Source organism: Peromyscus eremicus, chromosome 15 (assembly GCF_949786415.1).
Source record: "Peromyscus eremicus chromosome 15, PerEre_H2_v1, whole genome shotgun sequence".
Taxonomy (NCBI): Eukaryota; Metazoa; Chordata; class Mammalia; order Rodentia; family Cricetidae; genus Peromyscus; species Peromyscus eremicus.
Genome location: NC_081431.1, coordinates 10344418 through 10371154, shown reverse-complemented (window position 1 = coordinate 10371154; position 26737 = coordinate 10344418). Strand labels below are relative to the sequence as shown.

The 26737-nt window shown below is 42.2% G+C and overlaps 1 protein-coding gene and 1 non-coding gene across 3 annotated transcripts in view; both read left to right on the top strand.

Annotated features, from left to right (window-relative positions):
- The window catches only part of Rab3gap2 (RAB3 GTPase activating non-catalytic protein subunit 2), an 85506-nt gene that overhangs the window by 30475 nt on the left and 28294 nt on the right, over positions 1-26737 (top strand). For both annotated transcript variants that reach the window (XM_059280964.1, XM_059280963.1), the window contains exons 3-19: positions 186-309; positions 1560-1641; positions 2116-2163; positions 2242-2317; positions 2854-2955; positions 5456-5555; positions 7574-7672; positions 11861-12009; positions 13357-13436; positions 13570-13659; positions 15216-15355; positions 16807-17023; positions 17572-17715; positions 17936-18018; positions 18530-18594; positions 21472-21562; positions 24590-24717. In XM_059280964.1, coding sequence (XP_059136947.1) covers positions 186-309; positions 1560-1641; positions 2116-2163; positions 2242-2317; positions 2854-2955; positions 5456-5555; positions 7574-7672; positions 11861-12009; positions 13357-13436; positions 13570-13659; positions 15216-15355; positions 16807-17023; positions 17572-17715; positions 17936-18018; positions 18530-18594; positions 21472-21562; positions 24590-24717 — 1818 coding nt within the window. The remainder of the gene's footprint in view (positions 1-185; positions 310-1559; positions 1642-2115; positions 2164-2241; positions 2318-2853; positions 2956-5455; positions 5556-7573; positions 7673-11860; positions 12010-13356; positions 13437-13569; positions 13660-15215; positions 15356-16806; positions 17024-17571; positions 17716-17935; positions 18019-18529; positions 18595-21471; positions 21563-24589; positions 24718-26737) is intronic.
- On the top strand, positions 8924-9055 carry LOC131925877 (small nucleolar RNA SNORA36 family). Its single transcript, XR_009383377.1, has one exon. It is a non-coding gene; the product is annotated as a small nucleolar RNA SNORA36 family (small nucleolar RNA).

Genomic DNA, 26737 nt, shown 5'->3' with positions numbered 1-26737 from the left:
TATGAAGGTTTTGTGTCAGTTTCACAACAGATGTGTTTATAGTAGTATTTTGTTGGGTGGCTGTCATTTTGGTGTGGAAGAATTAAGAGTATTTCTTTTCTCCCCCTTTCACTCAGGACAGGCAGGCACAGTTGTAGTATTCTTTAAATGGTTTGCATTTATAGTAATTGCATTTTTATGCATAGGAAGAAGAAGGAAATACTTCTAAAACACAAAAAACTTCCTGGCTTCAAGAGTGTGTTTTATCCTTATCTCCAACCAGTGATCTTATGGTGATAGCCCGGGAGCAAAAGGCCGCGTTTTTAGTGCGTAAGTACCGTTGTTCTCTGCTGCCTCCATTTTAGTGCAGAGATTGGAACAGAATGTGAACTTGGAAATGTGTTATTTCTCTTCTGTATTATATGGTGGTTCTATAATTTATTACACTACATTATTTATGCACTACATTTTATATATATAAATAGAATATTTCCCTTTGGGGTATGTGTATGTGTGTGCACATGTATGTGCAGGCTCCTCTGCACATGTGTGGAGACCACAGGCTGATGTCAAGTGTCCTTCTCTATGGCTCTTCACCCTAGTTTTTGAGTCAGGGTCTCTGAACCTACAACTCAAACTGGCATCTTCTTATCTCTGCCTCTTGGGCACTGAGCTCACAGGCCTAAACTGCCCCTGGCTCGCTCTTTTCGCGCGCGCGCGTGCGTGTGTGTGTGTGTGTGTGTGTGTGTGTGTGTGTGTGCGCGCGCGCGTGCATACTAGGGATGGAGCTCAGGTCCTCACACTTGCATGACAAGCACTTTATGGACTGAGCCATCTCCTTAGACCCAGAGTGCTTCCTTTTTAGTCTGGGTTGCCTCTGCTTTTTTGGGGTTTGGGGTTTTTTTTGTTTGTTTGTTTTGTTGTTGTTTTTAAGCTGTCCTTCTGTGACACGTCTGAGGCAGGTCTGGCCATTACCTAATTCTTGCAAGGAATACTCAGTGCTGTAAGAGCTGTAACTGGCTCCTTACAGCAATGTAAAAGGGACTTAGCTGCAGCTTGAAAACTCAGTACTGTAAATTTTCACTTGGTTCGTAAGTTTTCAGCTCATAATTTTTTGTTGAAGATGTAAATATTAAGATTTGGAGCTAGATAGACTGTAAAAATAAAACCCTCATAGAACAAAATAAGATTATGTATAAGATGTCTGTGGGTAGTCCTACAGAGAAAATCCATTCCCATGGCATAACTCTAATATAAAACTTGCCCTTGCCATTTGAAAATAAAAGTAGTCTTCTGAATAAAGTTAGTACAGTGGCATATGAGCATTCATAACTTTATTCTGCAAAAACTCTGAGTACAGTAATAAGTTGTGGTTTAAAGTAGAGGAAGGCGAGACCAAAGGCTAGGGGACCAGCTGGTCTTTCAAAAATGCTTTTACAAACTAAAAACATTATGTATTGACCTATAATAAATATCCAAGTCAGTTTCTGCAGAACTATCTTATACTCAGCTTTTTAAAGGGGAAAGATCAAAATTTATAAGTAAGTTACTGGTTTTATTTTATCTTTTTTTTCCCCCAGCAAAGTGGAAGCATGGTGATAAAGGGAAGGAAGAAATGCAGTTTGCTGTTGGTTGGAGTGGTTCCTTGAGCGTGGACGAAGGGTAGGTGCGAGTTTTCTTGTTTGTCTGCGTGAGATGTGGAAAATGGGTCTGTTTGTAAGTGCATCTGTTTCATGTGTACAGGTTTTGTGAGTGTGTGTGTTTGTGTGTGTGTGTGTCCTTCCCAACTTACTGGTTGTACAGAACTATTTGGTTAGCAGATTTCCTTTTGTTACTCTTAGGATTTTTTATAAACCCTAATCTGAATAAAACTGTTTTTCACAGACTTATTCTTTAATTTTATGTGTATGAATGTTTTGCCTGCATGTATGTGTGTGCACCAATGTGCCTGGTGCCCTCTGAGGTCAAATGAGGATGTCAGAGCTGAACCCAGGCTCTGCAAGAGCAACAAGAACTCTTAGCTGCTGGACCATATCTCCACCCTGGGAGGAATATGAGGAAGTTACAGAAAGCGTCTGATAAAATTCGTTTGCACAGTGACTGAGCTCATGGTTTTGCTTTGGTTTCTGCCTGTAGGGAGTATGTGACCAGTGCTCTCTGCATCCCACTGGCAAGCCAAAAGAGGTAAGGATGAGGGTGGGCTCTGTGTCTTTTTTGCTTTGATGGCTGAGCCATTACAATCGTCAATTTTATTCGTGACAGGAGTTCCACTGGGCGTCCTGACTGGACCTGCATTGTGGTGGGGTTCACGTCTGGTTACGTGCGGTTCTACACTGAGGTGAGTTGGGTCTCCAGCAGCAAAGAGAGCCAGCTGACTGTGTTGTGTATCATGTTGTGCCACCTTATGACTACTTTATCAAGAACACAGTTGGGACTCAAGAGGATAGTCTTACTAAGAATGCTGGGAAATGTGTAGCTGATGATTTAGCAGTCCTTCTCAACCTTCGTAATGCTGCGACCCTTTAATACAGTTCCTCATGGTGTGGTGACCTCCAGCCATGATCTTGTTGCTACTTAAGATGATCTTGTTGCTACTTCCTAACTGTAATTTTTCTACTGTTAGGAAATGTGCTGTAAATATGTTTTCCGATGGTCTTTGTGGGTTGCGACCCACAGGTTGAGAACTGCTGCTTTATGGGGTGGAAGAAGACCAGATGAGCAACCATCTGTAGAAGAAACAGAAGAGACGCCGTACGCTTGTGAAAAAGGAGGACTCGGTGTCCTTGGGAGTCTATTGGGAAATGGTCTGTTTGACTTGTCCCTGTTCAGTCACACTGGAGAAACCAGCAGGGCTTTTTCTGTGCTTGCTTTTAGAGTGGTGTGCTTCTGCTTGCACAACTTTTGAACGAGGACAGAGTGCTTCAGCTTAAGTGCAGGACCTATGAAATCCCCCGACACCCTGGAGTGACTGAGCAGGTAATGTAAAGATTACGTTCGGAGTAACAGTGGCAGGGCTGGAGAGAGGGCTCAGCAGTTAAGAGCACTGGATGCTCTTGCAGAGGACCCAGATTCAATTCCCAGAATGCACATGGTGGCTCAAAACCCTCTGTAGCTTCCAGGGGATCTGACACCCTCTTCTGTTCCCCACGGGCACTAGGCACAGGTGATACACAGACATAAATGCAGACAAAACATCTATACCTGTAAAATCAATTAGAAAAAAAGTAACAGTGACATTGTTTTGAAGCAGTTTTGTTTTGCTTTTTCTGCCTGGAAATTGAGAGATTTGTCTTGTGGCACAGTTAGCTGAGCTGGCGTATTCTAGAAATGTAATTTGTAGCTAAGTAGAATACCAGTCTTTATATTTTATAAATGAAATACTGTGTTGAGATAACTATCTTTGTGTTTTATTACTATGAAAAGACACCATGACCACTGCAACTTTTATAAAGGAAAACATTTAATTGGGGCTGGCTTACAGTTCAGAGGTTTAGTCTGTTATTGTCATGGTGGAAAGCATGGTGGCATGCAGGCAGACACGGTGCTGGAGGAGCTGAGAGTTCTGCATCTGCAGGCAGCAGAAAGAGTGAGAGACACTAGGCCTGCCTTGAGTGTTTGAAACCCAAAGCCCACTCCCATGTGACATTTCCTCCAACAAGGCCACACCTCTTAATAGTACCAGTCCTTGGTGACCAAGCATTCAAATCTGTGAACCTATGGGGGCCAAACCACCACAGCAACTTAAGGTAAAAATATATTAATGAAACTTTGTACCTTTTCAATTTTAATTCAAATGTCAAAATTACCAATAGTTAAAAAAAGTGTCTGTCTCACAGTAAAACAGTTACCATAGCACTACTGAACCAAGATGCTTTTCTTCCATTTACGGGGTAGGGTTAATAATTAGTTATTATTATTATAACGTTATAATTAGTCTTTCTTTTTGCACTATTTAGTTCCAGAAAACCCAAGTCAAGCAGACATATACTGAATGCATACATGGACTTAAACTGCACAATAAATTACAGGAGTTATAGAAAAAGCAATCCAGTACGAGAAACTAGATTTTGTCTGTCAGCATCTAAGAATGAATTAATCAAGAAAATAAACAGTCAGTCAATCACACAGTCAAAATAAACTGCAGGGGAAAGACTGAGCTATGGCTGTCCTGAGAGGAGGAAATTCCATGGGGTGAGGTTGGCTGTGGGCCTTGGATAAGGAGAATGCAATTTGATTGGTTAGTGGGAGAAGAAAGGGTTATATTTCCAGGAGTCAGGAGAAAAGTGAGGGAAGGCTCAAATGTAGAATTTTGTGCATGGTAACTAACAAAGAAACCCATTAGAAAGCAGAATCTGATTGGTAAGCAGAGTAATCCAAGTTTGTTTGAACTCAGAATTGATGCAGAGGATTAGAAAAGCTCCCAGAGAAGGCAGAGGTGCAGTCACAGGCTGCTGGAGCACTTGTTTTTAGGCCACAGTGTGAGAGACTGGAGTCAGGGGGGTGCCTGTGGGGGTGTGTTTGTTGTTTGGGGGTTTGGTGTTTCTTTGTATAGCTCATGTTGTCCTGGAACCCATAATCCCTCTACCTCTGCCTCCCTAGTGCTGTGATTATAGGTGTATCTCATCATGCCCTACTTGAAATTGGATTTTTAAAAATTACTGAGGCGAAGATTGTGACAAAAAACAAAATTAAATCATATCTGTGCTTAATAAAATGGGAAAATTAGGATTGGGATGAAGCATAATTGACAAAATGCCTGCCTAGTATATAAGACTTGAGTTAAGTCCTCAGCACTATAACTATAAGTAAATAAATAACTGTAGTATTGATGATTAGAGGCATCACACTCAGTACTGTGCTGTAGGCCAAATGTGTATATAAAATGTGTATGATAAACTTATGCAGATGTGTATGAATTTATTTGAGAATGTGTATTGGGACAAGCCTCTGATTTCAAGTGAGCATCTGTGAGGTATTGAGGTGTTTTGTTTGTTTATTTTTTGTTTGTTTGTTTGTTTGTTTTTACACTGGATTTCTCTATGTAGTCTTGGCTATCCTAAAACTCACTCTGTAGACCAGGCTGGTCTTGAACTCAGAGATCCGCCTATCTCTGCCTCACCTGGAATCAAAGGCATGTGCCACCACACCCTGTGAGCTTCTGTTTTTAGCACATGACTTACATCTCTATAATGACTATTTCTCGTGAGCTGGAACAAAATTTTTACTCTCAACCATTATCCAGAAACCATTTCCTACTACAGGCAAAGCTCATATTTGAGAGGAAGTTGAAGTCTTTGGCCAGAAGGCGTCCTGAAATTAGTTCCTGCTGCCTTCTGCTGCTTTCTCTGGCTGCTGGTGTTTGCAGATGGCTGTTTTAGTAGTTAACTGAGTGTGATTCTTAAGTGTTTTTAAAAGGGAAGGTGTGTATTTGTTGTGTCTGTTTAAGAAAGGGTGTGTTTTCTTCATTCCCACACAGAATGAAGAGCTGAGCATCTTATACCCCGCGGCCATTGTGACCATTGATGGCTTCAGTCTTTTTCAGTCTCTCCGTGCTTGTCGAAACCAGGTGGCCAAAGGTAATGTTTTGGCAAGAAGGGTCTAACTTCTGGTGATGATAATTTTATTCAGTGTGGCCTCCTCACACAAGTGAGGTGTCTCCTGCAGGGGGATGTTGTTTAGAAGCAGGGGCTGGCGCCTCCGTGCTGTTCAGATGTTGGCAGTGGGATGTGGGAGCTTGTGAGCAGCTTGCTTCACTTAACTCAGAGATATAGCTGGGTTGGGAGAAATTTGGTCACTGGGTGAGGATTTTGGTGCAGTTAGCAAACCTTTCCCTGGATGAGAAGCTATAGGGCACATGTACTAAAGTCCTCTGACTCACCGAGGATAGAGGTGTCCTGTGTGCTGGCACATTCCCTCACAGGGAAGAGGGCCCAGCGGGTCAGCACAGCCTCTTTTCTGTTTTCTTTTTTCTTTTTTTTTTTTTTTTCTTTTTGGTTTTTCGAGACAGGGTTTCTCTGTGTAGCTTTGCGCCTTTCCTGGAACTCAACTTGGTAGCCCAGGCTGGCCTTGAACTCACAGAGATCCGCCTGGCTCTGCCTCCCGAGTGCTGGGATTAAAGGCGTGCGCCACCACCGCCCGGCTAGCCTCTTTATTTGAAGCACTTGTCAGTGGAAAGATCCTGGCGGTCTGAACCTCGTGTGTGAGGGCTTCATTGTTAGAGGTTGAAAGCTGCACAGATAATCAAGGAGCCTCATTGTGCTAATGATGGAGTGTGTGTGGAAGCTAGGGTCAACAGCAAGGGTGTCCCCTCAGCACTCTCCACTTTATTTGTTCCTTCCTTCCTTCATTCATTCGAGACAAGGTCCGTCACTGAGCCCGGAGCTCACTGGTTCAGCAAGATTAGCTGGCCAGTGAGTCCAGGGACCTCCTGCCTGTCTTCACCCCTCCAGAAGTGTTGTCACGGGTTTGTCACAGGTGTCACACTGTGGTTCTTACATGGCTGCTGGGGTGACAGGTCCTCATGCTTGTGTGCAATACTGAAGGAGCCATCTTGCCAGCCTGCTGAGAACAGTTTCTTAGGATATGTTTGCTGCTTAACAATACATATATGCTTAACATATATAACGTGTGTGTGTGTGTGTGTGTGTGTGTGTGTGTGTGTGTGTGTGTGTTTCTAAGCTAACTTTACATAAGATACAAAACAAGCAGTTTTTCTGGAGGGAATATAAGCCTGTGTACACCTTTACTATACCTTCAGTGGACAGATTGTCTCAGCAGGCTGTGATTGGTAAAATTCTCAAGTCTTGGTTCTGTGGTTCTTTTCAGTAAGTATACATGTTTTTTCCTCACGTCAGAATACTTTGAATTTTTATACCTATTTTCATTATCTTTTAAATTGTTTAAATTTAACCCATTGTAACTTCATTATTTTGAGATTGGTGAAACAGTCACCATTACTGGGAGGCTAAAGCGAGAGGATCTCAAGTTCAGGATAGACTGTGGTATGTGAGTCTGTGCTTAGGAAATAGTCACCATGAATGTATTTACCAAAAGAGAACAACAGTTGTTTGTAGGTAAGAATTCTATTAAAAAACTAGCAAGAGACAATTGTGTTAGTGGTATTGATGGCTTTTTTTTTTAACCACAATCCCTATTTATTTGTTGTGTATAAGACCAAAATAAAGTCTGCCCTTTTAGCCAGGTAGTGTAGTCAGATGGTCAGCAGGTGCCTCCAACCTCTTGAAGCACACAGGCTTGCAGACTGAAAGCCTGGGCTCTCAGGCAGTGCCGAAGCTCGCTGCTGGCAGAGGTTTGAGCTCGTCGTCCTCCCGTTGGGCAGCAGAAGGCTTGCAGGCTCCTGCAGGGTTGTCTGCCACAGGCGAAGGCTGCTGCTCACCCAGGCCAGGGTCAGCAGGGCACTTAGCAGTTGCGTCTGTGTGTGTTGCCATGCGTGAGTAAATCTCATCTTAGGAGTTTTTTTATTACTGTGCTTCCTTGTAGTTGACATTTTAGAATAGCAAATTTTATATTAGATGTCTTTTTGATAAACGTCATTCTATCCATCTTAATTGTCTGATTTTTTTATTTTTGACAGCTGCGGCATCAGGCAATGAGAACATACAACCACCACCATTAGCTTACAAGAAGTGGGGTCTGCAAGATATTGACACTATTATTGATCATGCTAGTATTGGTAAGTATTACTAGTTCTATTTTTATTCTTACACTTTTTTATTGACGCATCTAACTTATTAGAAATTGACATTTTATTCTTACATAAAAAAAAATCCACTGCCTTCAGTGAGACACTGGGAAGTTAGTTCTGAATTTTTTCACTAGGTTTGTATCTTTAAGATGGAGTAGCAGCCGGGCAGTGGTGGCACACGCCTTTAATCCCAGCACTCGGGAGGCAGAGCCAGGTGGATCTCTGTGAGTTCGAGGCCAGCCTGGGCTACCAAGTGAGTTCCAGGAAAGGCACAAAGCTACACAGAGAAACCCTGTCTCGAAAAACCAAAAAAAAAAAAAAAAAAAAAGATCGAGTAGCAGTTTTAGTAGATTTAATTTTGCCCTCAGCATCAATACTGTAGTTCTCAGTAGTCACTCACTCTTTTGATGTCATTTGTATGCTGACATTCTGATTCTTGTAATGACCTTACTTTGAACCAATAGGACATATATGAAGCAGATTTCTTCCCATGGCAGTATCTGAAGGCCTGTCGTGTTTTCAGGAGTAGAGAATCAAAGACTGGTATGGTGGTACATACCTGTCATCTCAGGGCTTGGGAGACAAGGCAGAAGGGTTGGGAGTTGGAGGCCAGACTACATTATATAAGACTCATATACCAAAGGAAGGTGGGGGGGGGGGGAGCCAAAGCAGAAATGAAGAGCTAAAAAGTCATGACTCTGTTCAGAAGCACGAGGCTAACTGAAAGATACACGTAAGATTAGACAGCTGTAGGAGGAATCAAGGAGAAAGAGAAAGCCCCAGCATGGAGCAACATGACGTAATCTGACAGTAAGAGAATGAGCCCTCTAGCAGCCAGGCTGTCAATCACTGCTAAGCCTGAAGAGTTAAGGGCGGACGCGAGTCCTCCTCAAACTTAGAGATAGTGACCGGGATTGGCGCCTGGGGAGCAGGATGACTTTCCTCGGGCTCATGGCCAGTTTTCAGGGAAGGAGCCAGGGAAAAAGACGTCCCGTCTTCATTCTCTGTTCTCTCTTTGGTCTCCTGACGGATTCTCATTGTCTGAATTCAGGCAGAAGTCGGCAGGAACTGTCGAAAGTCTGGTCTAGGAAAGGCAGGAGTGGTGTAGAGGGCTGACAGGAGGCTCCGTCCTCACAGCCCTGCATGTCATTCTCGTGTAGACTGCTCTATTGAATGCCTTCCTGGTAAACAGTTGGGTGTGTCTTCAGGTTTTTGCTAAGAGAAATGCTAACATAAAATTTCCAAAGTGTTGAGTTCAGCCCAGGGTCTCCTCCCTGCTCTGTTAATTAAACTTTGGAACATTGAAGCTGGCTGGGGAAAATGATTGGATAGAAAACATTGTTCTATTCATTTACTCCCCAGCCTACAAATGAGAAAACAAAAGGTACAATAAACTTTATTTTATGTACATCTTTATGTAAAGTCTTAACTCATTCAATAAATAAATACCTATTATTCCTTAGGTAATGCTGGTGCTGGAAACATGACAATCCAGACCCTGCCCTGGGAAAGCTTGTGTTCTGTGGTAGAGATAAACATAACTAAATGAGTAACTGTGGTGCTATCAAAACACTAGTCGACATTGTGGAGGAACTCAGCAGAGAGTTATGTTCTAGAGGAGTGGTTCTCAACCCTGGGTCACAACCCATTCACAGGGTCACATAGCGGATAGCCTGCGTATTTACAGATATTTACATTGTGTAAATATCATAGCAGTATGGAAATTACAGTTAGGAAGTAGCAATGAAATAATTTTATGGTTGGGGTCAGCACACCATGAGGAACTATATTAAAGGGTCACAGCATTAGGGAGGTTGAGAACCGCTGCTCTAGAGTAAAGGAAGTGCTAAGAAGAGACCTCTCCAGAGGACACACCTGGACTGAGACGGAAAGGGTGAGGAGCCAGCTGCAGGAAGATTTGTAGCCAGAGCTTTCTCAGCAGAGGACACAAAATGAACATAGGCCTGAGGACCCCAAAAACCTCAGAGGATCTGAGAAACAAGGGAGGTCAGCATAGCTTGATAGTCAGAGTGAGTGTGGAAAAGGGGAGTCAGGTTGGAGATGTACAGAGGGTCAGAGCTGAAAATAAGGAAGTTGAATTTCATTCTGAATTCATGGTTTCTAAGACAGCCAGGACTATGTAGAAAAGCCCTGTCTCAAATAAACAAAAACAAAAGTACCCCTCGGGTGCTCTTTAGAGACAGGTGTGGAAGAGAAAGCAAAGCAATAGGAGTATTTTGGTAATTCAGGCATGTGAGAATGATAGACTGAGAGCAGAAGCAGTAATGTGGAGTACATTGTACAGTCGCTTGGGTATGAGTTTGAGAAATGAGAGAAAAGGACTCAAGGACCCACCCCCACCCTCCTAAGCGATGGGATCGCAGGTGTTAAGTGTGAGCAGCTGAGTGGATAAGCAGGTTGTTCACTGGAAGGAGAATGAGGAGGATATTTACAGAGGGCAAGACAAGAGTGAGGTTTTTGCATGTTGACTTCTGGCAAAAGCATATTCTGGTAGAGCGTGGAGCAGGCAGACAGACGTGTGATCTGAGGTTCAGAGGCAGTTGGGGCTGCAGGTAGAAATGGTTTGGGTGGGTCCTGTGAGACAGCAGCATTCAAGAGAAAGGGTGGGTCACTGGGTTTGGCTTGGATCTCTGTATTGACTTGATGAGCAGTTGGAGGGGAGAGGTGAGCCCAGAAGCCAGGCTGGAGTGGGTTTGTTTCATAATAAATGTGTCCACTTCCTATCTTCAAAGTAACAAATAAGTACAAGAAATAAAATTACAGCATCTCCACTCCTCATCTCCAGTGCTGGCCAGTTTTTTGAACACTTTTACAGATGTCCAAACTTGACCTCCAATACTAAATTCTTGATTTCTTTCCCTCACACTTGCTGCTCTTTTCTCGTTCTTCTTCCACCCGCCTCCTCCCCCCCCTCCCTTGATCCCTCCCAGTTGCACTCAGGGCCTATTGCTTGCTCAGGTGCTGGTTGGCCTTGTCTCCCAGCCTGTCTCTCACTGCATTGGATGTGCTGATCTGGCTCCACAGAACACCCAGGGGCCTCCTGCAAAACATTATAATTGCTGCTCCCCTGCCTGAAACATTGCCCACCTAGCCATGTGGTTTTTCCCTCACTCAGTGCAAGCCCCTGTTCACATGTCACTGTCAAGGAAGCCCTCATAGGTATGAGGCAAAAGTGGAAGTGGTCCAGTGGACTTGACTTTATGGAGATTTATGTGCAGAGGAAATTCAGTGTGTTTCACAGTATGGAAAGGGCTTGTGTTTGGGGAAAACTTCCAATGACAAGATTATAACCCCAGTGGGAAAATCTCAGCTAAGGAAATAGAAGTATAGTTGAAAGCTTTCTCAGCCACGAGTAAGATTTATATCATTCTTAATGAAAACAGTGAATGTGAATTTATTTTTTAAAGTGGCTCTACAGCTTTTAAAGGGATGGGAGAAGAGGGTCCTCAGTGAGCTGTTTCACCCTGTATGCATGAAGCACAGTTCCAGCACTTGTGACAAAAGCATCGTTCGTCTAGATCCAGCTGCCAACATGCAGAAGTGTGTAGGCTAGAAGACCAAGTTAGTATTGCTGCAGAGAGCAGGCTAGCCAGGTCTGCACCGGCCATTAGTGCCAGACAGTCTGCTTTGTTCAGCATATGGATCGCAAAGGATTGGGAGTAGGGAAAGTGCTAGGACAGCGGGGCTGGGGTTGGGTCTTATGTCAACAACTGTTTCTCTCAGGAGCAGAAACTTCTTAAGTTTTACTTAAGATTTACTCTGGAGAGCGTATGGAGCAAGATTAGTGCAAGGGCTTCTGGGAAGGGCTGTAATAGAAGATATTTCTAAGCTGGATGATAAGGGAAAGGGAACCCAAGAGTTGCTTGATAAATAGAGGGGGAAAATAGCAGGATTAGTAGGTTGAAACAGTTGGTAAAATAGTAATGTCATTGCAAGGGGTCATTAAAGTAATGGAGATAAAAAACAGCTATGCTTGAAATTCAGGTTAATGCTTTTAATATTTATCAGCATTTTAAAAAGCAAAGCATTTTATAGTTTTGAAATAAAACTAACTCAGTAGCATCTTAGAACAAATGTCAAAAATAATCACTTAAATGAAGTCATTTTAATGTATTCAAACTGTGGTTCTTGTCTCTTTTTTCTTTAAATTATAAGGTATTATGACTCTGTCACCTTTTGATCAAATGAAGACTGCTTCCAATATTGGTGGATTTAATGCAGCCATTAAAAACAGTCCACCTGCTATGTCTCAGTATATCACTGTGGGGTCCAGTCCGTTCACTGGCTTCTTCTATGCTCTAGAGGTATGAGTTTCACCATGAGGAGAGCCACTCTTGATTTTTAACTTGCCTAAAAGTTAGATATAGTAACATAGCCTTAGAAAGATGAAGTTTAAAATTCTAAGTTTTACCTGAAGCTAAAATTAATCACAAGTGTCTTCTAAAATTTTTTTATAATTAAAGAAATTATTGTGTATAGATAGTTGTGTCTGTGTGATGTATGTGTGAGAGAGGATAACTCTTGGACATTTGCTTTTCCTTCTACCTTGTAGCTGGCTGAGATGAACTTCCAGTTCCCCCGCCCATCTCCCTGGGAGAGCCGGGCTTACAGATGCACACTACTGCATCTGGCATTTCTGTGTGGGTTCTGGTGATTGAACTCAGGCCATCAGGCTTATGCTGCATGTACCTTTACCCACTGTGCCATGTGAGCAGTCTGAGTTTCTTGTAAGTTATTTAGATTACCTGAAAAGCTCTTAAAATCACAGCAAAGCTTTGGGGGTGTACTTGAGTTGGTACACCACTTGCTTAGCATGCCTGAAGTCCGAGTTGGATCTCCAGCAACATATAAGACCTATCATTCTAGCATTGGGAGAGATGGAGGCAGAAAGATCAGAAATTCAAGGTCATCTGTACTACATAGCAAGTTTGAAGCTAGTCTGATCTACATGAGATCTTGTTCTCAGCTCCCCACAATGTGGTGTGTGTGTGTGTGTGTGTGTGTGTGTGTGTGTGTGTGTGTGTGTGTGTGTGTGTAACAGAAACCCAAGGTAAAACCAATAATTTTTGGTCTCTGAAGCCCTAAGTTTTTTGACAGCTACATTTTGTTTAAATATGGGTGCAGCTGCGGGTTAATTATGTCCACCCACCAGGGATTAGAATAAATGAACTGTGAGACAGAACAAGCTCCCATTATTGTTGATACAAGCTTTGAAAATTGTTTCCTAAAATAGAGAAAAGTTAACCATTACATTTGGCAACATTTCTCACTTAAGAAGTAGCCTTCTCTGGATGTGCTGAACTGTCTTTTTACTGTTACACAAATATATATTTACTAAAAAAGAAAGGGGCAGGGGAGAGCTAGTTGTGTACCGCTGGGAAATCCACAGCCAGCATCAGCTCGGCACAACAGGAAGTCCTTGCTTCAGTCAGTGTGTTAGTTTGCATTGCTGAGGCCAAAATACTTGGGGAGCACCTTGGGCTGCTCGCGGATTTTACCTCTAAATCCTAGGCTTACTCAGTCTTGTTGCTGCTACTGAGGCCAATGCCTCCATAAAGAGCCGCTGGTGCAGACTTTGCAACTTGCATTTATGTAAGTCTCCTGTAGACGACAAGCTCCATCTCAGTTTTGTGCGCATGCCTGTTTTGCAGGGAAGCACTCAGCCACTGCTGTCTCATGTCGCACTCGCAGTTGCAAGTAAACTGACTTCCGCTCTCTTTAGCGCTGCCAGGTAATGAAGCTGCGTTTTTAAATGGTCTGATTTGGGCTGGCTTGATTGTGCCTAGACTTTAGTAGTCTGTACTCTAAGACCCTTGAAATCGTTCCCCTAGTTTATTTTACTTACGTGTGTCCTCTCCCTTCAGCGGTTGGCTTGGTTGGAAAAGCAAGCACGAAGAAGAAACTGGCCAGAAGCAGAAGCCCAAGATGGAGCCAGCCACTCCCCTAGCTGTGAGGCAAGTCTGTGAGCGCGTCTCTGTTTCTCTCTGGGTGCTTTGAGCAGCGCTGTTATATTCACACTTACTTGGGCCATAGATGATTTTCTTATTCCGTGACTCTGCGGGCTCCTGAGAATTACTCCTCATGTGGAATTCTTTTTCAACCACATCATGAGTTCCGTGATGAGGGTAGCCCTTCAGAACTAGATTTCCTTCTTGTTTTACTCTAGAACATCGAAGTGTATCAGTTTTGTTGTTACTTTAATTTGGGGGAAGAGAGGGCTTGATTTTTGCTTGGCTTTCTTTGTAATTGTTGCTTATTACCTAATACAAAATACCACCATAAAAGTAATACTGCAGCTCCCTTTTTAAAAGATGTTCTTCACCTGGAGAAAGCTGACTAATTAACTGTTAGTAAAATCAATTTTTTGAGGTTTGTAGATTTTCATTCATTACTTTCTAAGCAAAGGAAGTTGCTTTTCTTCTGGACAGTCCTGGGACTTCCTTCATGCGAGGCAAGCACCACACTGACCTGTTTCCCAGCCTCCCTTACCATATGTTACAACACACCTGATCGCTGATGTGACCAAGTTTGTCAAGGGCTTTTTCTATGTGAGCTCCCTTCCTTTTCATTCCGTTCGCTTCTGGCGCACTGAGAATTCTCATAAGTTGGTTACAGTCCAATAGCACTTTAGCAGAAACTTTGTAGAAAGTTCTTGCTTCAGACAGAGGGTTAGTTACTTTTGTGTTATTAAGGTCAAAATATTTGACAAAAACAGCTTAAAGCAGGAAAAATTTATTTTGGTCCACATTTCCAAAAGGGTTCAGTCCACTGTCAGTTGATCCAATGTTCTTGAGGAGAAAATCACTGCAGTGGAAATGTGGCCAAGGAGAGCCATTAACTTCTTAATTGAGTGTAGAAGGATGGGATCCAGGAAAAGGCCAGAGTAAGATACAGCTTCCAAGGACACGCGCCCCCCTCACCTCCCCCAACTCAGTGACCTACAGCTTTCAATTAAGTGTCCCCTTCTGATTTTCACCACCTCTCAATGATGCCATTGTATCCTAAATCTGTCAAGGGATTACTCTGTCCAAGGTCAGAGCCCACATTCCCTAGTCATCTGTGGAAACACACTGCAGACACCCCAGAAGTGCCCCTTATTATGTCCTGGGCATTTCTCAGTCCAGCCCAAGTTCTTACCATTTCAGATGCCAAGATTAACCATCACAGATAGATGTATTGGTGTCTAGACAAAGAGAACACATTGGGGGACTGAAACAGAAGATGCCTGTGTTGGAGCAGAGCATCCTGCAGCAGAGTTGGTTGTGCTGTCTTCTGTGACAAGACTCTTACTCAAAGAAAGACGGGAGGGACAAAATAATACTGTGGGAGCATGGTTCTTTTAGGTATTTTGTGTTGTAAATGCCAACTATGATGAGTTATCGATCCAGGCAAGGTTTATTTCTTCATTTAGAAATAGACATGTCTATTTTATTTGTGAATTATATTATTCTACATTTCTAGCTTTGGATGTGATTTTAGTTTTTATTTGTTTTGTTTTTTTTAATGATAGATTTGGACTTCCGGATTCTAGACGCCATGGAGAAAGCATATGCCTGTCTCCTTGTAACACCCTGGCAGCAGTCACAGATGATTTTGGAAGAGTTATTTTGTTGGATGTCGCTCGAGGGATTGCAATACGGATGTGGAAAGGTACTTCCCTACAAAAATGGAGGAAAAGTTGCCTCACTTTTTACCCCAGTAGTTGAGCAACTTTATCATCCTCCACTCTTGGTTAATAACAGTATTCAGAATTCTATGACTTTTCTTTTTAATATCAACTCAGGTCAACAACACTTGGCTGGTAGTTAATTGATACATCATCAATTAAAGCAGTGGCTTTTTGTTGGTTAGTTTGGCTTTTATGTTGTTTGTGGTGCTAGGCTTTGCACCCTGGGCCTTGTGCATGCTCCCACTGCACTATACCTCCAACTCATCATAGACACTTTTAACTGTAGTTGATTCTTTTTTTCCCAATCTTTGGGGGCCCATCACCCAGCTCCCAAATAAATACACAGAGACTTATTCTTACTAATAAATGTCTGGCCTTACCTTGGCTTGTTTCTAGCCAGCTTTCTTTATCTTAAAATATACAATTTCTCTTTGACTATGCTTTGCCTCTGGCTTTTTACCTTTCTTTATTCTATATATCTTTCTTTCCTTCTTACTCTGTGGCTGGCTGGGTGGCTGGCCCCTGATGTCCTCCTCTCCTTCTCCTTTTCTCGCTCCTTGCTCTTCCCTAGATTTCTCCTCCTATTTATTCTCTGCCCAGCAGCCCCACCTATTTCTCTCTCCCGCCTTGGCCATTCAGCTCTTTATTAGTCCATCAGGTGTTTTAGACAGGCAAAGTAACACAGCTTCATAGAGTTAAACAAATGCAGCATGAAAGAATGCCGCCCATCTTTGCATCATTAAACAAATGTCCCACAGCGTGAACAAAGGTAACACATCTCAACGTAATGCTCCTGACCTTTCTCCTGCACCCCTTAGGTCTGTCATGCCCCTGCATTGCTCCTCCACTTGTAAGGCTGACAGTGATGCCTGAGGTTTGCAGCTGCTTCAGTCACAGCCCTTCCTGTGTGTGTTAGTGCTCAGAGGGCCACCCCAGACAAGACAGCGTCAGCTCTTAGCATCCCAAGTCTACTCTGCCACCTGCCTCCATCTTCTGTCCACCAGGGAGCTTGGGTAGCAGGAGGATGACTTTGTCTTTGCTTATTTTCAGCTAGCCAAACTAATACTCTGCCCACGTCCTTTTTTTTGTTTTGTTTTGTAAGGGAAGGAATCTCTGAAAGAGAGGAAAGGAAGAGAATGGGAGCCAGCAGGGATGGACTCAGGAAGCTTTGGTGATGTCTGTAGTATTTTCTTTTTAAAGAAAAGAGTGATCTGAGGCAGATATACATGGTGAAATATTAAAATTTGATGTTAGGGTGACAGGTCATTACTTTTTTGATCTTTTCTGTTTAAGATCTCTAATAATAAAAAGATAATGTACTTCTCTGGCTTTTCCTGTTGCCCTTCTTCCCCCTAAGTAGTCAGAAGTGCATGAGGAGCTACTGTTGAGCCCAGAAGAATAAACTGACTAGCTGCCTCTTTCTGTCTGCAAGGGTATCGAGATGCACAGATCGGATGGATTCAAATTGTAGAGGACCTTCATGAAAGAGTACCAGAAAAGGGGGATTTTTCCCCCTTTGGAAATAATCAAGGTCCTAGTCGCGTAGCTCAGTTCCTCGTGATCTATGCGCCACGGAGGGGAATTTTGGAAGTGTGGAACACACAGCAAGGACCGAGGGTGGGAGCTTTCAACGTGGGTAAGCACTGCAGGTAAGCTGCCAGCCCTGCCAGTCACTGGTCACAGACACACAGGGGAGCTCTCCTTAAAGCCTTCATTAAAGCCGTGTAGCAGATTGCAGGGCGCTGGAGAATTGCAGAATGCTCTGTCGTGTTTTCCTGGGAGTGCCTGGTGTATAATTGAGGATTATGTGTTATATAGCAGAGAGATATTACTGAGAATGCCATGGTCTGCTACTGGTTTAGTGAGCTTGCTCTAGCCGTTTGTCTTTTGCTTATGTTGTGAAGACCCCAAAGGAAAAACCCACCAGTTTCCCGGTGATGATGCTAAGCAAGGCACACGCTTTATTTGCTGTTGGGCTTCAGATTTGATTGTCTTCATACAGTTTTCTAGAACCTTTGAGGAGAGTAGACTCCTCCTTCTGAGTTAGTTCTGCCTCAATTAGCTTTCTGGCATCAGTGTGTATTTGCCCAGTGGATAGATAGCCCTGAGTTGATGAAGACGTAGCTGCGGTCAGAGCACCTTGTGGGATTTTGACTCCTGCTGCTGCTAATCACCCACTGGTATGTGATTGCCTTAGGCTGCTGTATCCTGGCTACAAAATAATGGGCTTAAACAATGTGACAAGTCAGAGTTGGCAGCCTCAGACTTACCAGATCTGTCTTGTTGACCCGGTGTCTGCAAGTGTGAAAACAGTGAACGTGCCTTTCCATTTAGCACTGAGGTAAGAGTTGCTTTGTGTCTGCTACAAGTTTCCTGTGCACATTTGCTTAGTTCTTTACCTTGGGTTTTTTTGTTTTGTTTTGTTTGTTTTATAGTTAGTACTTTGTGGTTTGTTTTATCACTAGATGATCCCTTAAAGTTAAATAGGAAGCGTATAAACAAAAAAGGAGTAGAAAGAACACAAATACATATTGTATAGTAAGTTGTGTTTGTTATTTTAGTGACAAGAAGAGTGAAAGAGCCAAGGACCTGCACCTGGTGAAGAAACTGGCGGCCCTGCTGAAAACCAAGTCTCCCGGGCTCGGTAGGTGCCTCTGATCACATCAAGTAATAACAATGCCATGGCATTGTGAGTGCAGCAAAGTACCTGACTGTTCTGAGCTGTCTCAACCCTCTTCCAGGATGAGATGAGGGACATGGCATCTTCTGTCAGTGCTCTGAGAGGATGATGTGCATCCAGGGCAGTGGTTCTCAGCCTTCCTGATGCTGCGACCCTTAATACAGTTCCTCATGTGATGATCCCCAACCATAAAATTATTTTCATTACTACTTCATAACTGTAATTTCGCTCCTGTTATGAATCGTAATGTAAATATCTGATATGCAACCCCGGTGAAAGGGTCATTCCACCCTCCAGAGGGGTCATGACCTGCAGGTTGAGAACTGCTGGTCTTGGGGTTATTAAAACTCTCAGTAAAATGATAATGCAGGGGCCCCTGTGCATCCTTTAGAGTGGCAGAGTGCAGAGAGCTTATTTTCTTTCAGAGGAACTTCTTCAGTAAACTGAAAATTCCAATCGGATTTTCTCATTGTAGATTCACTTGAAACGGAAATAAAGGAGTTGATCCTTGATATAAAGTACCCCGCAACCAAGAGACAAGTAAGTGTGTATATTAAGTGAACTTTCCTGCTGAGAAACTGATATATCACTTGATCCTGAGAAAAATTTATTTTCATATCCCCATGTAGGAGTGTCTATTGTTTCTCTTTAAAAAAAAACTTATTATATTATATATGTGCTTTATACATGCACATCCATATATAAATCTGGAATAATGGAAACATAATAGCATAAATACAGGTGTGTGACTATCACCTGAGGAAATAGTCTCTGAAGACTCCAGCTGTCCCTCCTCAGTCCCAACCCATCTCATCCCTGAGGAGCTTTGTATTTTTCTTACTGATACCTCATTTCTGTGCAGCTCCTCTGACAAGTCTTGATACGTTTTCAGCCTTTTATTGTTGGAGACACGTTGTCTGTTGTGTTCTGTGACTTGTTTTTAGTGTGTTGCTGTGGGTGACCCACGCTTAATGGCACTGCAGTTGCAACCTGCTAATGTGCATGCTGCAGCTCACGTTCACTCTCCTGCCAGTGAACCGTTCAGGCTGCTTCTGGTTTCTCAGTGAAACCATGACGCGTGTGTTTCCTGTACACATGCTGCAGGTTTGTCCTGAACTTACACAGAGTGGGACTGCCAGGCTCTTTCCTCAGCTCTGTCAGCAGATGACCGATTGCTTCTCCTCGCTGCACTTTACTGCTGAGTCCTGTGCACCATGGTCTCAGCGTGTCACGTGTTCCAGCTCATTGTTGAAGATCAGTTTTGACTTTACCGACCTGCAGGGCTCAGGCCCGTAAAACTTTCCCCACTTTTAAATGCCAGTAACAACTAGTGGGTTGTTGTGCTTCCGCCCAACTACGAATTCTATATGACCTGTCCTTTGCTCTTGTTTGCTAAGGTGGCTCCCAGAACGCAGGGAAATTCTTGTGTTTGTATGTTGAAGCAGATACTATAAAGAATACTGACAACTAGCTAGGTGCACAGGGCAGTGCTTGTGGAGAAGGGGGTGTGGCCTCCCTGTCCCCTGCAGGAGCCTCTGCATGTTATAAAGCCTTAGCACGATTTGAAGTTCCAAAGCCTCTATCCTTGCAAGAGTTTATGGAGGTTTCATTACTTAGTCATGATTGATTGAATCATTGACTATTATTGGTCAACTTATCCTTAAGTGCTTCTCCTCCCCAGAGGTTAGGAGTGGGTCTAAAAATTATAATTCTCTACTCTCCTGGATGGTTGCCATGGTAACTAGCCCCATCTTGAGACTGTGCTGGAGACTACCTCACTGAAACAGAAGGTGTTTGTGTTCTCTCCCATGGAGCTACACAGGTCTCAGGAGTTCTGTGTCAGGAATCTGGGGGCAAACACTAAATGTTGCAGCAGAACATTCTCCCAGCTTTTCTTTCTGCAGGGTTTTAGCACACCTTCCTAGGAGCAGGGCCAAGACTAGTCATTAGAACAGATTCTTCTAACACCTGTCACTCAGAAAATTACTGTTAGAAATTAGAGGTGCTGTATCCCAGGGACCATGGGCAGAGACAGGGACACGTGTGCATATTATTACTTCACTACATATGTGGGAGAAATTGGTGAGGAGTGATTTGTGTTGGAGTCATTAAAAAATACTTTATTGTTTTATTATAGAGCAAGAAAGTCTCTGTGATTTTTATTCCACTGACTGCTAATTGGCTTTCATTTTCCTCAGAACAAATATCTCAGTTATTGAACATGACATTGTGATGACATAGCCATCTGAGAGAGTTTAGTGAATAAAGTAGAGAAAGACATAACTAGAAGTTCTCTCTCAGATGCCATCATTGCCCTTACTGTCCGTCACAGAGCAGGACGGCAGGGCACAAGTTGTCTTACGAAGGATTCTCTTTCTCTCTCGTCAAATCATACACGAAAGCATGGATTTTATTTAAAATGCTCGAAAAGTCAAAATGTCTGTTGCCTTTTAACACGAGAGGAAAGGCAGAGTTCAGTAAAGACTGTAGGAGACTGAGTCCAGTGATGGGAAGAAAGTGTGCTCGCCCACCAGCCCGCCTTGTTGGCAGGCCGAAGAGGATTACATTTATCCTGGGTTCTGGTCTCTTTGGTCACTTTCTTTCTATACTGTGGATAGTCGCCTCAAAATAGGACTGGTAGTTTTATGAGTCACCTTCTGTGCCCGTTTCACCCCCTCAAACATAGACATCATTGTGTTATGAGACTGATATTTATCTTTAGTCTACTTTATTTATTTTTGGACCAGTCTCACTTTGTAGCTCTGGCTTACATAGAACTGACAGAGACCGGCCTGCCTCTGCCTTCCCGAGTGCTGGGAGTCCTATGCCCTACCACAGCCAGCATAGGGTTAGGGGTTTTAAACTATGTGTCTCAGCAGCTAAAGTCCAATTTAATATGCTAATACAAAAAGGTAAATATGAACTTTAATTGTCCTGACTCATTGGTGTCTCCCCTGGCCGCTACCTCAGGTATGATGAGGTATTTTAAAACCTGTAAATTGAAGATGTTTAAACATCTGGATGGAGTGAGAGTGGGGAGGGTAGAGTGGATATTGTGTCTAGCTAGCCATGTGGAAATGGCAGCCTGCCATGTGCATATGCAGCAAGTGGGAATGAAGTTATAACTGGCATGCCAGTAACCTCTGCTTCTCATTCATTCCTGGTAGAGGCCAATTCAGACTTTCTGTTGGAGAACAGCTGTGCTCTCCATGCTGCGTGGCATTCTGTGACCCAGCAATTGCCCTCTAATTGTTTCATTCTCTGTCTGGACATAGGATTGGTTACATACTGCTTTTGATATAACTTGAATCTCAGGTGTGTGTATTGAAATTGTGTATTGCAAAGATATAGGTATATGTATAAAATAAAAGCAAATTTGTTGCCATATAATCACTAGAATTACTCTATTTCTTCTAGGCTCTGGAAAGCATTTTGGCCAGTGAACGTTTATCATTTTCCTGCCTTAGAAATGTTACTCAGACTTTAATGGACACTTTAAAAAATCAAGGTAATAGATACTGTTACGGTTTCACTTCAGATTATGTTTTTGTTTTTGTTTTTTTGTTTTTTTTTGGTTTTTCGAGACAGGGTTTCTCTGTGTAGCTTTGTGCCTTTCCTGGATCTTGCTCTGTAGACCAGGCTGGCCTCGAACTCACAAAGATCCGCCTGCCTCTGCCTCCCGAGTGCAGGGATTAAAGGCGTGTGCCACCACCGCCCGGCTCAGATTATGTATTTCTTTGTGGGACCTATGATGCCACCACATATTAATGTAGAGATGACTGGTAGATGATAGATAGACAGGTAGGGGGATGGGCTGGTAGACATAAAATAGGGTAGGTATTTATTCCATACACTTACTACTTGGGAGCTTTAACAGATTTCATATCTAACATTCACATTTAATTTTCATCTGAACTGTCTTAGTATATTAACTGTTATTAGGAAGTTTTTTGTCCACATTTCACTATTGTGAGGAAATACGTCAGTGGAGAATGATGAAAAACAGCCACCAAGAGGATGCCTATGTTGTATCCCCTCCCTCCAAGGCTTAGGGAACATTTTGGAAAAGGGACAGAAAGTTCATAAGAACCAAAGGTTGGTGGGGGAGTGATAGGGGGACTGGAGGACAGTCTTGGACATGACAGAACCACTGCACTCGTGAAGTCACAGCACCTGTTGCCTGCACACAACCTGTCAGCATCCAGCCAGTACACGCCCCTGCATTGAGGGCAGTGGGGATCACAAACCCGCACCCCTCCCTGAGCAGCTATCTACAGTGGGTGGCTTCTGGAGGTGGGAGTCAATTTTCATTAGGGGTTTGGGCTCCTATTAGGTCAAACACACTCCAGTGTGCACATCCTTGAGTATATGGGAAGCAGAAATTGGACTCAATGAGTGATTTAGGGGGAAAAAAGGCATACCATATTTATAAAGCTCCTATCCCTCAAAAGTGTTCATAAAATATCAAAGTTAATGTGAAGCGCCACAGCTTCCATTCCAGATGCCTCCTATAGACTTTGTGTCCAGTTAATTTTGATGTGTGATATTTTTATTTATTTGCAAATCTTTTGATAAGTGGACATGAAGTTGGGAAGGGATGGAGGTGAATATGCTTAAAATGTATTCTATGATATATAAAATTCTTAAATAATTAACAAAAGTATTATTTTAAATATTAAAAAATAAAACTGTGAACTAAGAAATTAGTTAACAGTATAAAAAATTTTAAAGAATGATGAGAAGTTATTATTTTGACAGTTGCAGAACATTGTGAAAGCCATTGGGATGAGGGTGATGAGCTGATGATATGCAAAACCTAAGTAGGGCTGGGGATCATGGTGCATGTCTTTAATCTCAGCTCCTAAGAAGCACAGGTAGATGGGTCTCTGAGTTCAAAGGCCAGTCTAGTTACAAAGGAGACCCAGTCTTATAAACAAACAACAACAAAGCCCAAACAGATTCTCTTGCTGTCTTTGGCTTTTGTTTTGCCTTCTAGGAAAAGAGAGATTTCTACTGAAGTACTAATTTCTGATTGGGGTAGTGATCATTTTATCCTTTGAAGTGGTGTTCTGTTCTTGAGCATCTGTACAGGCTCACCCTTCTCTCTTAAGGACAGAGGAGGAAGTTCCAGAATTCAGAGCCTGTGACTGGATTAATGAGACGGAACTTTGGGGCTGACTTCTGTTTGTTTAAACTTAACTGAAAAGAATCATGTGTATTGTAACTCCGTATTCTACTCAGCTGAGCTTGCAAAATAAATGGCTTCAGATTCCCAGTATCAGTTAAGTTATGGTGTGCAGTAGATTGAATCCATCTACTTGTGACTTTTTCCTAACAGTAATATATAAAGTTAGATTTATATTTAATTACATTTATGCTATAATGGCTTTAAAAAACAACAACTTCATATTAAGTTCCTTTAGGACATAAAGCATCTAAATTTGAGGTTGCTTTCATTCTTGACATTTTCAGTGGATCTAGAGAGCTGGCTCTTAGTTAACAGTAGCCTTCTTAGAACTCACACCTTAGGGGAAACAGCTCATTTAAAGGTATACCATGCTCATAAAATCCCACATCCCTTGAAAGTGTTAATAAGAGATTTGACATTATGTAGAGAATAAGCCAGATAACAAAACCAAAACTAAAAATCAAATCAGTTTCAGGTTGTATTGATAAATGGGAATCCTAAATATTCTTAAGAGTTTTGTATGCTGTTTTATTATAGCTGTGAGAACATAATAGTGTTTCTTGTTACTCTGTCTTAAATAAGAGTTCTTCAAGTTTTCCACTTCTGCATTTTTAGAGACTATGTATTTGTTTTACATTAGCGAGGAATATTTAAATTATTATGCAGATGTGTGCCTCAGCATTAATCTTGAACAAAATAAACCTAATTGTTGGAGGATATTAGTAGAATTCTACTTTAGGTCTTTTTGCCAGGCTCTCTTGAAGATACATTCATCATAATCCTGACCAAACGTCATTGTCTTTGACGCTCTGGATAATAAGCAGAGCCAGGCAGCCTTACATCCGTACATCTTCGGGTGAGCACAGCAGGTGCATTGCACTGGGATGAAGCCGAGTATTTCCAGAGACTTCTTTAAATAGAAGTGCCACAGGCTGGGTGGTGGCGGCGGTGGTGCACTTTAATCCCAGCACTTGGGAAGCAGAGGCAGGCGGATCTCTGAGTTCGAGGTCAGCCTGGTCTACAGGGAGTTATAGGACAGCCAGGACTGCACAGAGAAACCCTGTCTCAAAAAACCACACACACACACACACACACACACACACACACACACACACACACAAGTAAGTACCACTCAAAAAACTCTTACTCTATACCTCTTATTAGGAAATATTATTTCACTAAAAAGACATTTTACTATAATGGGAAAAATATTTTTGCTTTCCAACTCTATGCTGGGTTAAGCATATCAGTGTTTAACCCATTAAGGAATTACATATTTAAGAGATTATGAACATCTTTTTATGAGTCTGCTAAACATGTCTAATAAGTTTTCCCTCCGCCTTTTAGAGCTTGAGTCTGTTGATGAAGGACTGCTACAGTTTTGTGCCAGTAAATTGAAGTTACTACAGCTTTATGAATCTGTCAGTCAATTAAATTCTCTTGATTTTCACTCAGATACACCGTTCTCTGATAATGTGAGTAACCACAAATATTAGTATTATGCACAATAATCCCTTTGAGTGTTTTTAGTTCTTAAAGTTTTTGAGTAAACAGTAGAAAAGTAAAGGTTTGGGGTGGGTTTTTTTTTATTGTTTTTAAGAACTGATATTTTTCTTTATCAGGCCTCCTTTCTATCCCTTGTTGCTTTATATTACTAAATCTATATTTTGTAAAAATACAAAGGTATTAAATCTCATTGTTAATTCATCTTTACTGTTCTAGACTCCTTAGATTTTTCTTGACACATTTTTTAAGGTCACTTAAATTTTCTTAGTCACTGTCCGATTGCTGTGAAGAGACACCATGACCAAAACAGCTCTTATAAAAGGAAGTATTTAATTAGGGGCTTGTTTACAGTTTCAGAGGGTTAGTCCATCTTTATCATGACGGACAGCATACAGGCAGGCTGGCATGGGGCTGAGAGCTTACATCCTGATCCACAGACAGAGAGGGAGACTAGGCCAGGCAAAGCCCACCTCCAGTGACACACCTGCTTCAACAAGGCTCCACCTCCCAATCCTCCCCAGTAGTCCACCAGTTGAAAACTAAGAATTCAAATATATGAGCCTATGGTGGCCATTCTCATTCAAACCACCACAGGTGACTTTTTAAAATATATTTTGAAAACCTTAACAATAAAAATACTTTCAGTTTTCTGATGTGACAAAACTATCATTTCTTTTCTTTACCTTTCATGTTGTTATTACTGTTTGTATGCCTATGAGTGTGGTGTAGCCCTGCCTTCGCGTATGCGGTGGTCAGAGGACAGCGTCTGGAGTTGTTTCTCCATCCGCCACGTTCCAGACTGAACGCAGACCATCAGACTTACGTAGCAAGCACTTTCACTTGCTGGCCTGTCTCACTGGCCAAGTTCAAAAGAAACTATAAAAAGGATCTGCCAAGCTGGACGGTGCACACCTTTAATCCCAGCACTTGGGAGGGAGAGATAGGTAGATCTTTCAGTTCCAGGACAACCAAGGCTACACAGAGAAACCCTGTCTCAAAACAAACAAAAAACAACAACAACAACAACAACAAAAAATAGAAAGATCCTACCAAACAAGAGGTCGGTTTTTCTGCATTGTTAGTAAATTAATGCTGCTTGCTCCTTTGTGAATTATACACTGAAATACAATTCTAAAATCGTCTCTCTCAGATCCAAGTGTTACAGACAACTGAACTAAATGTTGTCTCACTTGTGTAAAACATCAAGTAGTTACAACAGTCCCTTTCGGTCTGTAGTGTAGTGCAGCAGCTGCTCTAAGAAATGCATTCAGAGTTTCCCTGAGTGGAAACTAGAGGTAGAAGGTCTTCCTTCCTTTCACATAACTGCTCCCTAGAGTGGGTTGCCCAGCTCGGAAGCCCCATGTCTTCTGCTTATTCACGGCAGGTTTATTAAAATGATTTTAGTGATTTGTCAAGTTACCAGTAATACTTGTTTAAAAATTAGCCTGTCTTATTCAAAGTTAAGGTTACATATACAACCATATAAATAATTTTAAACTGAAAAATGAAAGAATACATTCTCATATCTTCTGGTCTTTGGGATTTTGGACTTTAACATTTTAGTAGTACATTCATGGTGGTATTCTCTCATTACCAATAAACATTGTGAAATGAGTTCTTTAGGATCAGGCTATCTACTTCAGTAATTGTAAACATCAGGAACATGTGAGTTGATGGAGGTTTACAGGAAGAACTGCCTGTGTAGTTTTAGGTTCTTCTCATCAAGAGCAAATGCACTTACATGTGCCTGGTGAAAATGAATAGCCAGGCATGGTGTTACTTTCCTGGAGCCTCAGCTACTTGGAAGGCTGAGAGAGGATTGCAAGTCCAGAAATAAAGACAGCATAATTATACACCACCTCAAAAAGACAAAAACGAAACAAAATTGAATGTGTACGATTGTGGTTTTAATTGTGTAGCACTGAGCAAAAGGCTTTCCTTGCTATGACAGATTTACAGGGTTTTAAAAAAAAATGGTAACATCAGGCA